Source organism: Adiantum capillus-veneris, chromosome 8 (genome assembly GCF_014529385.1).
Source record: "Adiantum capillus-veneris isolate H3 chromosome 8, ASM1452938v2, whole genome shotgun sequence".
Lineage (NCBI taxonomy): Eukaryota > Viridiplantae > Streptophyta > Polypodiopsida > Polypodiales > Pteridaceae > Adiantum > Adiantum capillus-veneris.
The window spans coordinates 112,385,296-112,398,804 of record NC_140938.1 but is presented as its reverse complement, the minus strand read 5'-3'; the positions used below and the strand labels follow the sequence as shown (position 1 = coordinate 112,398,804).

General features: G+C 43.5%; 1 protein-coding gene across 1 annotated transcript; it reads left to right on the top strand.

Moving 5' to 3' along the window:
* Positions 1-6,719: 6,719 nt before the first annotated feature.
* On the top strand, positions 6,720-8,933 carry LOC147452783 (3-dehydrosphinganine reductase TSC10A-like). Its single transcript, XM_086518367.1, has 4 exons — positions 6,720-7,248; positions 7,336-7,599; positions 8,101-8,248; positions 8,437-8,933. The coding sequence occupies exons 1-4, from the start codon at positions 6,961-6,963 to the stop codon at positions 8,745-8,747; spliced, it is 1,011 nt and encodes a 336-aa protein (XP_086374493.1). The 5' UTR covers positions 6,720-6,960; the 3' UTR covers positions 8,748-8,933.
* Positions 8,934-13,509: the final 4,576 nt, after the last annotated feature.

Genomic DNA, 13,509 nt, shown 5'->3' with positions numbered 1-13,509 from the left:
GATTTTGTAGTAGTTAAGTACTACCTCGGGAAGGGATTTTCATGAAATGGTTCGGTGGGTGGGCGGATCCGGAGGGTCAGATGGCCGGATGTTGATTTAAAATTTTTATGTTAAACGCTAGGACTACCTGGGATAAAAATGGGTAACCGGGGACGAGCAAGACCAGGTAGGATTGCAAGATTTCTCTTCTTAGGGGAAAGTGATAACTGTCGTGCCTGCTTGTCAGGAAAAAGGGGTTATCGCCATGAACCAAGGGAGAACAAGAAAGCAAGAGCAGATCCTCAAGTTAAAGATCAAGAGAATCAAGACTAAGGACCACATTTTGGGTGTAAAAGCTGTCAAGGGCAGACTGATTATGAGAAGCGGCTAGAATCATTGAATGAAGGAATGTACCCCCTTGGGTTGGCATTCGAGATAGGCCGGAGTCCTGTCTGAGTGTCGGTCCCAAGTGGGAGGGATACCTGCAGATAGATCTACGACATTCCCTGGAACATTCTGGAGGATTGAGGGAGCTGAGTAGGGTCGAGTCTGGGAATGACCCTCTCACACAAGATCAATCAGTCATGAAAATATGTGAATAGAAACCTGTTTATTGCATTTTTATCCTCAAAATCTAACTTTTTTGTGATTTTAAATGCAAATAAGAACTTCAACAAATAAATCAGTGACGAATAGCTCTGGATCAGAATCAGATCACTTACCCAAAGCTACTCTTACTCATCATATGGGGTTTTGCAATTGTGAATAAAAAAACGTTCCACTGCCACACACAGACTAGAAAACGCTTTTATCCCTTCACAAATCACTCGACCACCACAACTGCTGTAATCAACACTTAATACTACAAATCCTAACTAAATCTATCTAGTCGTAGACCCTCGGAAAGACACGTGCTTCCTAGCTGTCCACTTGATCTCCGAATATCCTCTTCCGGATCCACTTAATAAAAATGCTCTCTTTAGTCGCAACTAAAGCAAGCAACCATCACACGAGTGTTAGTAGGATTACCTACTCAAGTCCTTGTGTCCCGTGCAACAACTCCAATGTTGCGGAAGCGAACCACACCACCTATAAAGTGCATGCAACACTACCTAGATCAACATAATGTCAATCGACGACATAGATGACACGATAGGCGCACAGAGGCAATCTCTATAGCTTGTTAGAGCTAAGACCATCCCACACATACAACACTATGGAAGGCCAACTAAACCAAAATTAAGAATCTCACTACTCTCAACTACACCACCCAACCCACATACACACAAACGAAAGGAAACTCACCAAATCATATCAGAATCATATGAAACTTATGGAACACCATCCCCTCACTAGGATACACCTGTCCCAAAGCCTTTACACTCAAAATCCTCACTCCAAACCCATATGCGTAAAATGCACATGAAGATAGAGCAGGATTTTGAAAGTGCCCAAAACTAAAATCTATGAGTACCTATACGATGTTGCCATGATTCTAATGACTACTTGCACGTACAAAACAGACATCATTTGATACACTCATGACCACAAATAACTCGTAGATGCGTTAGCGTGTGTGCTATATTTTGCATGGAATGCTTGGCGTTGTTGCATAGCTCTCTCCGAGCCTATCTCAATGGTGCATTCTGATCTTCAATGCGATGAGCAAGCAGGGAGTAGCATCAGGATGAAGCGACAACCTTGTCTAATAAACCTAGCGAGCCCAAAGAATACAAAACCCATAGATTCCATTCATCTTAGGATAAAAAACCATTCCAGGCGATCATAAGCCTTATCAAAATCTATTTTCACAAAGACAAATTTCTTTCTTGATTCAACTGCATGTTCAAAACCTTCCCATAGAGAAATTACTGCCTCTATGAGTTTCCTTCCTTTGAAGAATCTTTTTATACATTTCATAAGAATATTGAAAATTCTATTAGCCACAACCTTGGCAAAAATCTTGTAAGTTGTATTGAGCATAGTAAAAGGTCTCCAGTTAGATAGGTCATTCTTAGCCCCTCTTTTGTGCAATACTTTAATGACCCTTGTGTTGATAGAATAGGGAAGAGCCTTGTGGGCTAACCTACAGAAAAAAATTGTAAGGTAAACCATCTAATCCAGGAGTTTTGTTTGGCTTGAGTCCTTTGATAGCTTGGAAAATGTTAGATAGAGAAAGGGGAGATTTGGCCGTAGCAGCTTCCTGAGGAGGGATGACTCTTACTCGGCAAGACAGGGTTCCTATACGTGCTTCCACGACCTCAATGGACAAGGTCTTTGGGGTATTGAAGAGGGAGGCAAAATAATCTTTCACAAACTTAATTTTTTGAGCATCGATCTCAATACGAGTAGTTGTAGAGAACAGAGGGATTTAGTCCCTAGCATTCTTCTTGCATAGGGACTTAAGCATCTCTTTGGATGGCATGTCTAACTTCCTTGCCCACCACTACTTAAAGAAGGATGTGGAATGGTTTTGGATAATATCCTCTTCATGTTTGACCTAGGAGCAAAGGGCAGAAATGCTATTCTGACTTGCTGAAGAGGGAGGGGAGACCTCTAGCTCTGCTAACTTCTCATACAGTTTGTCCCTCCTTTTTCTACGGATTAGCGTGACTTCCTTTCTAATATGAGTGAGTTTAGCTTGAGATTCTTGGACAGCTTTGCTTCATGCTTCAACAGGAGAAGAGAAAGAAGAAAAAGCCTGAGTCAAATCTGATGGATGGAAGACAACCAACAATCTGAAAAGCGATGGGTCTGTATGAAACGAGTTGTTCCTAATCTTGGAGTCCTTGTCACCCATTGTAAGAACTACGGGGTAGTGATCTGAGATACAGGTGTTGTATCTTGGCTTGTCCTTAGCTCTTGTGATTGAGTTAATGAGGGAGATGTCTATGTAACATCTATTAATTTTGTCCTTCTTAGCAATGTTCCTTGACCCATAGTTCTACCAAGTGAATTCTCCATTAGTCCCCATGTCCCAAAGTTGCAGGTTGTGCTTAAGGGATTTCCAAGAATCTTGAGTGGCTCCATGAATTAGGATTCTTTTTGAGAGGAACCTATCTTCTAGAGTTTTGACCATGTTAAAGTATCCTATAAGGATGACAGGCCCTTTGAAGGGTAGACAACTCAGCCCACATTTTGGTTCTGTCATTTATTGATCTTCCTGCATAGACTCCTACTAGTCTAAAGTTCAGAGTTTGGGGGATGGCTACCGAGCACCAATAATGCCCATACTTGACTTCCAAATTGTAATGTTTGTATTCTTCTAGGATTCCCAGAACACAACCTCCCGATCCATGGTTGTGAGTGTCGTGGATCCATAAATGTTTTTTAGAAAGACCATCTAAAGCTTTGGACATGTCCTGTCCTGAAGTTTTGACTTCCTGGAGAATCAAAAATTGAAAGGCGTTCTTGAGCCAGCTGACTATTTTCTTCACTGTGTTAGGGTTTGAGAGACCCTAGAAATTCCAAGAAAGAAGCTTCATTTGGCAACCCTTTTATCTTTTTCTCTCATTGACTACCTAGGAGGTGTATGAGCCACGCTCGCATGATTACGCTTGTTGTCCTTTAACACTTCCATTGATGTAGGGACGTTGGGGGGTTGAGTAGTGTGGGATCTCCTATGGAGACATTCTCCTTATTCAGGTCAAGAAGCTCTTGGTTATCTAGGGTGTTAACTTCTTCTTCTAGCCTTGACGGGTTCGGGGCGTCCTGGTCTTGCATAGGGGGAATGAACTCTCCTTAGTCCTATGAGCTAGAGTCAACATAGTCCTAGACACATGCCAAAATGGAGAACCTATGGGGATGGGATGCCCTGGTCTTTAAGTCTTGCTTTCTTGCATTGCCTTGTCTAGTGGCACACTGAACAAACTTTCCTCTCCCCTTATTTAGGAGAACCTTCATCAGCAAGCTTGGGGGCGGGCTCTAGAGGGGATTGAGGAGAGGGACAAGAGACATTTGAAGGGGCATTCCCTCATGAAATGGCCTTTTCTATCGCGCAGAGGAAGCATGTGTTAGGCAGATGCTTGTATTTGATAGCCTGCTTTAAAACTTTACCATTGTTTATCGGAATATCAATGGAGGACGAAAGATTATCAGGGCTTGAGATGCCCATCTCGACTAAAACCTGGGGGTGCTAGGTGGCCCCTTTAAGAAACTATTCATATAACGTGCGTTCAAAGGGTATTATAAAAACCCCTTTACCTACATGCTTAAGGTAATAAAATGACCCCTTTTTCTTCAAAAACTACGGATTTTTCTCTAAAATCAATTAAAAAAACCCTTTTGTAAGTAAAATCCTGTTAAAATTTGCAATTAAAAAACCCATTCATTTGAACTTACGTGGTAACTTACATGTATAAGAGGTGAACCCCCCGAGAGCTAAGTAGGGTCGTAAAAATCCTATCTTTGCCTTCAACGTAGGACTTTGCCCACTTTCCCTACTATAGGCCTGAGGTGGTTATGCAAGTGCGTAGGAAGGTTCGGGAACTCTACCCAAACAGGGTAGTTCCTAGATACAGATACCTCTGGGTTGAACCTTTTGTTCCACCTAAATAGGTAGGAGGGAGGGGGGGGGGGGGGGTTACAAATAACCCATTGTCCATAGCTAAGGGCTTGAAACGCCATTGCAGGTTCTCTAAAGACAAAAAGGAAGTGATTTTTTAGCAAGCACTATATAAACTCGACCTGTAACCCCCTGGTGGTCCACTATTGTGTTAGCCAGGCTTGCAGAAGGTCAACTGCTAAAAGACCAACTAGGGCTCTACTTTCCAAGTCCTTCTCTACTTTTCTAACTTGAAGTGAAGGCAAAATGATTGAAGGCTTACCTCCCAAAGGATCTCCCTCGTATGTATGAGTAGGGCTATGGCCATCTTCAGGTTGAGCTTCTGGGGTGGGGAGATATGGACTTCCTCCGAGAGATCCAGCAGTAGTTGCCTGATCTGCTCCTGTCGGCGATGGGACAAGGTCGATCCCACCATGTTGTTGAGATTTTGAATGGAGCAGTTGTTGTCAAACAGAAAGGGCCTTCTATAACTTCTCTGCAAATTTTGGGGGTAACACCTTTGTTATGAGGGGGTCGATGAAGGACACGATTGGTTGGGGGCCGATGGGTGCCAGCTGGAGGGGACATTGGGTAGGAGAAGTGATGTGTGATCTGGTCAGGGTGAGAAAGGAGGAGTCCAGGAAATGATGAGGAGAACATCCTACCCTACGGAGGGCGGGCACCGAGGGGGGGGGAGGCTAAGCCATAATTAAATAGGGTTTAGCCTTAGGGTTTTACTCCAATAACTAACTCTATGGACAAAACTTTTGCATCTAACTTTAGAACTGATTTCTTTGCAGATTTTGGCAATAGAGATGACATTCCCCCTTAATCACCTAGATAAGCTAGGTGGCATGAATTACTTCTTTGACAATAGGAAGCTTGCACATCCTTCTCAAATTGGATATTTATGTAGAAACTCCTCTAGACATCTTTCCAAACTTTGATCCTTGCTTTGTAATAGTTGTGAGACCTCCTTGAGAGAGGAAACTGATTGTAGGTAATGCCCAGACCATATAGAATCCTGAAGACAAAAATCTAGAGAAAACAAAACTTTTCCTGATGGGTGCCATTTAATTTCCATGCATTCCAGTACCAACATACAAGCACAAAGCTTTTAGGCACAACAAGAGCATTACAAATAAAAATGTTTGCAGGGGCCAGGACATTCTAAGCTTTGCAGTCCTTAGATGGAATTTATTCATGTTCCTTTTGATCAATACAGCCTAGAAGTCCTTAGAGGTGGCAACTCTCATTATCCATTTGGAAGACATCTTGGCTGAAAGAAGCTGAATGTCAAGGATACCCATGCCTCCTCTTTCCGTATCCATGCAACAGGTTTGGCAGGCAACCTTTGGGAATCTATTTGCATCCTCTGAGCCACACCATAGAAACCTTCTTCAATTCAAAATCTAGCAGGTAGGTTAGGTTGAAAGTTTTGCCAGGAGTATAATTGAATTTGTAAAGAATCTAGTTCCACCTCTGATTGAATGTGACATCGAAACCCATTGGAATTCCCAAGAACCTGAAAAGTTGTCCATCAACAATTGGTTGGCATCCAACTTGTGTAACCACTCCATGGCATGTCCCTTCTGATACTCTGAAACCGGTCTTAGCATGATTTATAACATACCCACTTGCCAAGCATTGCTAATCATCAGAACCAAATATAGTAATGGCTTTCAATTTACCTTGCTACATAAACTTTTTGACCAACCAAGCCATGGAGTATGAAGAGATGGCATGTAGGGACAAAGGACAACCTTGCCTGATGGATTTATGTAAATTAATAATCTCTGTTAGATCTCCATTGATACCGAGTCTGGAGTCTGGACCTCCCCCTAAGTTTTGGCCAGCTATAGTACAAAATCTGAAAGTTTTAGGTGAGATTGGATCCCAAATTGTTTCTATTTCTGATTCGGAAAACCTTGAAAAACTTAGTGTTTGATTTTCTTGATTTTCTGTTCACAAGCAACCAAGAAAAAGGCTCGAATTTCTGTTCACACGCGTGAGTCGGCTAGTGTGACCCCTCTCTCTCTCTCTCTCTCTCTCTCTCTCTCTCTGGCCAATGGAAATTAGCCACGAATGCATCGCTGCAGCTATTCGTCACCTACCCGAACGTGACTTTTAGCTCGCTAAAATCGCTTTCGCAGCTGGCTGCTGGAAGCCCCGGAGAACGCTCCAGCGGCCAGCCTCGCAGGTTTCGGGTAAAATGTGTGTCTTTGGAGGTGCACACGATCCCTATCTATAAGGTAAGGGCCCATAGCAGTCACATTGCTCCCATAAAGAGCCAGAACGGGGAAGTTTGGCTAGAGGGAAGGAGAGGAGGGCGAACTACAGAGAGCGACACTGGAGGCTGGAACTGTGTGTTGAGAGAGACAGGAAGAAAAGGAAGGGAAGAGAGAGAGAGAGAGAGAGAGAGAGAGAGAGAGAGAGAGATGGAGTGGTGGGTGGGCGCAGTGTGCGGTGTGGTGGTGCTGCTTGGCGTGCTGGCGCTGTACTGGGCGGAGGTTAGGAGGCGGCGGTTTACACACATACCTTCGTTGCGAGGTAAGCACGTGGTGATAACGGGCGGGTCCAGCGGCATCGGGCTGTGCATCGCCCAGCAGTGCGCGGCCGAGGGCGCCTACCTCACCCTCATCGCGCGAACTCTCTCCAAGCTGGAGGACGCTCGCCGCGACATCACCTCTTCCCTCAACCTCCCGGCCGACACCATCCGCCTCAAGGTCATGACCTCATATTCTTTTACTAAATTGGGATGGTTTTGGTTCAGCATATATTGAATTAAGGTTTAAATTTGTGGTGCGGTGCAGTCGGTCGATGTGGGCAATGCAGAGGCTGTGGCTGTGGCCATTCGGGAGAGCTTCGACTGGCGGCCTATTGATGTGCTGGTGTGCAGTGCTGGCACGCTGGAGGCCAACTTCTTGGAGGACATGAAGCCCAGCCGGCTGGAAGAGATAGCGCGAACCAACATCCTGGGCGTCATGTTCCCAATCCAGTCCACCATCCCCCTGATGAAAACTCGCAGTGCCGACCATCCCTCCTCCATCGTCATCATCGGCTCCCTCTCCTCATGCGTAAAGCTCAGCTCCCCCCTCAGCTTGTTTCTCAATTGCTGCCTTTCATGTGGAAATGCTCCAATCCCATTGGTTGCTGTGCTTGCAACCAAACCTTACCTTAAATCTGTCAAGGTAGTAGGGAGGTCTCAATATACCCAGGAAGGTAGTACTCTAACCATATCCATGTATCTACAGCTGTGTATTGCTGCAGATTACAGTTACATTGGCTTCATACCTTGGAAACAGCTTTCCCAGTGGGGAAGTGGGTTGGTAACACCCATTAATCGCAGCCCGCCAGCCTCGAGCCCTCTACGTCTGTCTTATGAACCGAAGCCTCAACCCCACTGAGCTATGTCCCTCGGGTGACCTAGCTTTATTATGTGCTAACCCCATCATTATGTGCATTGAAAAATTGTCAGTACATTGCAGTCGCTATCTTCTTTTGTGCTAGTTATGGTAAGCTCGATTAGGCTGAGCATTACGGTGGATATGGAAAATCTGAATCTGGTCACTTTGCAGGTGTTTTTATACGGGTCAAACATGTACACGCCTTCGAAATGTGCATTGAAGGGGCTTGCAGAGCTGCTGAAGTTTGAGCTGCTACCATACAAGATTGGGGTCACCATCTCATGCCCTGCTTTCACACAGACTCCAATGTTGGCAGAAGGTTTGCATCGCTCACACTTAAAAAAAGTCTATACCAACACACTTTTTTCACTTTTTCACATAGACACTTTCACCTTTTTGCATAAAAAAGATGAACTTTTTCTATCAGCTTTTGATATATACACTCACAATGTGTCTCTCTCCCCAATTGCTAACCCATGGTTTCCTTTGTTTGCAATGTGCAATCAGTGGAGGAAGTGGCCTCAAGTTTCATAACCCTGGGTGAGAAGATATACTTGGGGGCTTTTCGAGAGTGCGCAGATGACGTCGCGCGGTTCACGATTGAGGGCTTCAAGAGGAACGAGTTCTTTGTGAGCACCACGCTCCAGGGTGTTCTGGTGAGGACGATAGGGAGAGGTTTTGTACCTCCGGATTCATTGCTGATCCTCTTGCTTGAAGTCCTGCTCATTGTTCCCTTGCGGATTTTAACATTCATGTGGCAAATCAATGCCAAGCATGTCTTACGCACAAACGAAGTACCCACCTTGAAGAATGATTAGACGCCTCTAAGCTAAATTCCCTCTATTCTCTGTGTTTTTACGGTTTTGACCCTTTTCATTGCCAAAGGAAGAGAGAGAATGGACGTCAGCATCACCTGTCAATCGGAATGGGGGAGAAGTATGGATGTGGCCAACAGAGCCAAATGATTTGGATAACGAAGAACGCTTCCCTCTCTCTCTCTCTCTCTCTCTCGCCCTCTGTGTGTGTGTGTGTAGAATTTAAAAATCGGTGTGCGCAGTCCAAAGCATCCAAAAGTATTATTATTCTGGTTAATAATATTGCCAAAATGCAACGTGTGTGGTATGGTAGAGAGAGAACCGACTATTTTTAATGGAGAGAGAGAGAGAGAGAGAGAGAGACTTCAAGAAGTTCGTTGGAAATTGAGAGACTTCAAGAAATTTGTCTGAAATGGAGAAATTAGCCTAAAGCGACATGGCAATTGAGAAATCAAAGTGACATGTTGGTTTTTAAATCTCTCTCAAACCAGCTCCCTCCTCACCTACCCCTCCTTGAGTTTTGTTCATTAAATACTTATCTTCTCTTTTCCACCACGAGCTGGACTCTCATTGCTTAATTCAGATGTATGTAATAACCCTTCACTCATTAAGGAACACTATGTATTGTTTTGTTTGTAATGTTTTGTTTTCGGTCCCATGGGTCACATGTGACTTTCGCGGACAATAATTTAATGTGTGTGTGTGTAACCTTAAGTAGGTGCTTGGAAAGTGTTCCGTTTCTCTCTCATGTGGGAGCCATGCCATCGGCATTTGGTATTGATGAGTAGGACCAAGCAGATGAGGCGGGGTCTTGCAGTAGATGGATCTCTCTCTCTCTCTCTCTCTCTCTCTCTCTCTCTCTCTGCACGATGCGGGGTCTTGCAATAGATGGATCTCTCTCTCTCTCTCTCTCTCTCTCTCTTTTTCTTTGCACAATTTCTCTGTGTGCCAGGGATAGTTATGTGCTAGAATGTATAGGAGTAAAGCCATGTGCGGATATCTGTTGGGTATTTGGTCAATGGGAGTTTCAGTTGTCAAATCCAATATGGTATGAGTAAAGAAAGAGAGAGCACACATAATAAAAGATGAGGAATATTATCTAAGTGTGTTTTTAAGTTTAATAAAGAAATATACTTAAACAACGTCTTATCGATTAATATCAAAACTCTTGTAGCAATGGCCTAGTTGCAGCACTCTCTTAAGTCCCTCTCAACAAGGGGAAATGTTTCTTTTAGCAAAGATATACTTGTAAGGGCCATATCAAACATGTAGAACTTCCCATTATTTTATATCCTTTTGAGTAATTTTCTTTTGCACATGAAACTTACAATTATCTATAGCTCAATTGTGCAAGAGTCGCACAATTTTCTCCAAGGTCTCTTCATTTTTTTCATGAGATTAAAAAGTCAAATTCTTCAAAACACAGTAGCGGTCTTATGGAGGTCTACTTGATAAGGGTAGTTCTTGATAATGATAGCTTCTAAAAAGGAAAATTTTATGTTTAAAAAGACCTAACTAATGTTTAATCATATCAAGAGGGTTTTCTTAAATACACGTATGATGTAAATCGTATTTAATCTATATTTGTTACAAAAAGACACATCAATGTCTTCTTTTGGTACCAAACTAGTGTTAAGTAGGTAGTTGGTGATTGGAAAGTGTTTGTCACTTTGCCATGTGGGGGCCATGCCATTGGTGTTTGGTGCTGCTAACCGTCTTCGCTTGGGTTGAGTAGGACCAAGCAAACGACGTGAGTTGGTCTAACAATAAGGCTTTGACCTCTCAACCTACATGTTGGTTCAAATCCCCCGTTGGGTCACCTCTAGAGGGACACCTTGCGCTCATCTGGCATTCACGTTTGTAGAGATCTTACCCTTGGACACTCAAGTGCATCCTCCTCTTGAGGTGGGTCACTTGAGGAGCAGGTTCCTAGCTAGTTGCTATGAATTTTCTCCGTCGTTCCTAGCACGGTGCGGTGCATCAATTAGGTGGCCATGGTGATGCCTATGTGTGGCTCTTACCCAATGGTATGCGGCCCTTGCTCGACCATGTTTCATGGCTAATATTTAGAAAGGATAAGCACCTCTCCCCTGTGGCCCCCTGGTGCGTCAAAAAAGAAAGTTAGACTAAAGCAATATGCTAAAACAAGGACTTATCAATCAACATCGAAACTTTTGTAGCAATGGCCTAGTTGTGGCATTCTCTTTAGTTTGATTGTCCCTCTCGACATGGGGAGATGTTTCTCCTAGACCCCCTTGCTCTCCTTCTCATGATGACTCCCGTAATGCCTAGCACCCCTCCCATCCCCTCCCCCATAGTTTCTTAGTACCAAGCAATTACTTCATGACCTAGTAGCAGGCGATGTTCTCTGAGGATGCATTATACCAAGAGGAAGGGATTACCAAAAAAGATAAGGTAGCAAAAACCGCCCTTTGTGGACACCATCTTGGTGAAACCTCGACAACTCTCAAGAGAGGTGTAGAAGAAAATGCTCTTGTTGATCATATGCCATCCCCTAAACGCTCCCATCTACCCCGTGAACCTTTAATTTAATTAAAGCAAAGAAAGACCTCGTGGGGTAGTGCTCAACAGAGCTTTGCTACTAACCTCTTGTTTCTTAAATAAGGAAGATCCAAAGGGTTTAATTGGTTTGTTAGTTGTCGTAGGCATTGATATTATCGCCGTGCGAAGTTATCCGAGCCAACCCAAAACTGAGCAAACTTTTCCAAGTGAGCTACACACACACACACACACACACACACAAAAAGAGAGAGAGAGAGAGAGAGAGAGAGAGAGAGAGATCTTTTTTGCAACCCAAAGAATAGATGTCGACACCATTGTTAGCAAAAGACAGTGCTTTGAGGTTAGAGTCTCCACCATAGAGGTCTAGTCATTGCTATACATGTCTTTAATTTTATTAGGAGTATGAATAACTGCAATGCGTATTATTCAGTGTGTAATGTGTCAAACAAGTATGGAATCTACCAAAGTATATAGCGTGTGACAAAGAGTGGTATCAACCATTGCATTGAGCATAAGGTCAATTGCAAATGAAGTTGTGATTGAAAATAGAATGAGAAGATATAATGAAGAAGAAGATATATCACACTGTAGGAACGACCCCAAGTGACCTCAAAGGTTTATTCGACGAGAGAATTTGTAGAACACACAATAGGCCATGCAACATGGTGTTACTAAAAAATTGCTTCACATGTGCTTTCGTTCACTTGAAATATGGCTAGCACATTGTAGCCCTCAATTGCAGTGTTGTCTTAAACTATATTGGCTTTACCTCTCTCTCATGGCACTTATCTGAAGTTTCTCTCTCTCTCTCTCTCTCTCTCTCTCTCTCTCTCTCTCTCGCCCTCCCTGTGCGCATCAAATAGACCTTTAGATCAAATCTAAAACTTTTCTTCTTCACCTTTTTGTTCTTTAAAAAAAATAAAAAGCAAAACTCACAATTGTGAGTGAATTATATTGATCAACCTAAAAAATTACAAGATCTTGTCATGCTCGTGTTGAGCCATGACATCAAACAGGGACCAAAATCACAACGGCTATCAGGGTTCTTCTCATATCTTTTAATTACCGATGGCTAGTATTTTCCCCCGTCCTAGGCATGCCAACTGCTGACAACAAGGCACCAGTAATCCTAGACCAATCCTCAGATTGTTGCTTTCTTCCGAGTGTCCATATTAGCACTTCGCTCTCTTGTATAATTTCTACGAAGCTTACCACCTCGAAACCTCCTTCAAACACACGGCGGTTCCTTGTCTGCCATACATTATGTAAGAAGAAGTATCAGACGATTTGAGTGTTGATGAGGAGGGCAGGACTACCTGAATTCTTTCCTCCAAGGAATAGATCAGTCTTGAAGAAACCAATTTTCCATGTTCTTTGGACCCACTTGCATATTTTCCCTGCTAGGCCTTTGATAGTTGGGCAATCCATAAAGAGGTGGGCTAGATCTTCACTAGCGAGCCTGCACCCCAAGCATCGATCTGACCCAATCCCTCTCTCCTATATTTTCACCCTCGTCGGTAGAGCACCTCAGGTTACCTTCCATAAAAATACCTTCATGTGCTGTGGAACCTTAGGCTTCCAGATGTTCTCTATTACTTGCTCCGAGGCCAATGTTTTTTCCATATCTTGTTAAGGGGGCTAGACCAATTTTTCTTATGCATCATTGTATGGTAAATGTTTTTAGGATGGGGTTTCCATAAGTGACTGCTTCCGGGCCATTTCCAGGCATTCCAGTCCAACTCTGAGTCACAAATCGGCATCACTATATTGTCAAGCTTTTTCATCACTTTGTGGACAAGCAAGACCTCCAAGCTATTAAGTTGGTATTGGGCAACCAGAAGATCAATAGTTTTCCAACTCTTGTTGTCACTGTCCCAGAAGTGCCCAAGTTGATTCAGACCCTTGTTATTCAGTTTCCTGGCTGTCTCTATCCAATAGGTAATTTGTGGCAGATCTACTACTTTGGATAGCTAGGGGGACCAATGCAAAATGGAGTTCTTGAAGTATCTGGTTTCTTCCCCCCACTCTAAGACTCCTGCTGCCTTATTGCATTTTCTTACCAATTCTCCTGAGCTACCCCCCAGTCGAAGTGAAGACCATGACGGGGCTAACACTTTGTCATGGAACTCCACCCCTCTCCATTTACCTCCTTTCAAGCCAAGTTTAGCCGCTTCCATCATATCTTTGATCATGATAGCCCAAACTTGATCCTGTTTAGCCAAGGAGACGACAAATTTGGCAC

What these genes read in the sequence shown, in the direction of transcription:
- LOC147452783 (XM_086518367.1), top strand. Translation starts at nt 6,961, where the DNA reads ATGGAGTGGTGGGTGGGCGCAGTGTGCGGTGTGGTGGTGCTGCTTGGC. An exon ending in CCGACACCATCCGCCTCAAG is followed by an intron (nt 7,249 to 7,335) that starts GTCATGACCTCA and finishes GGTGCGGTGCAG; the next exon opens with TCGGTCGATGTGGGCAATGC. An exon ending in GACTCCAATGTTGGCAGAAG is followed by an intron (nt 8,249 to 8,436) that starts GTTTGCATCGCT and finishes ATGTGCAATCAG; the next exon opens with TGGAGGAAGTGGCCTCAAGT.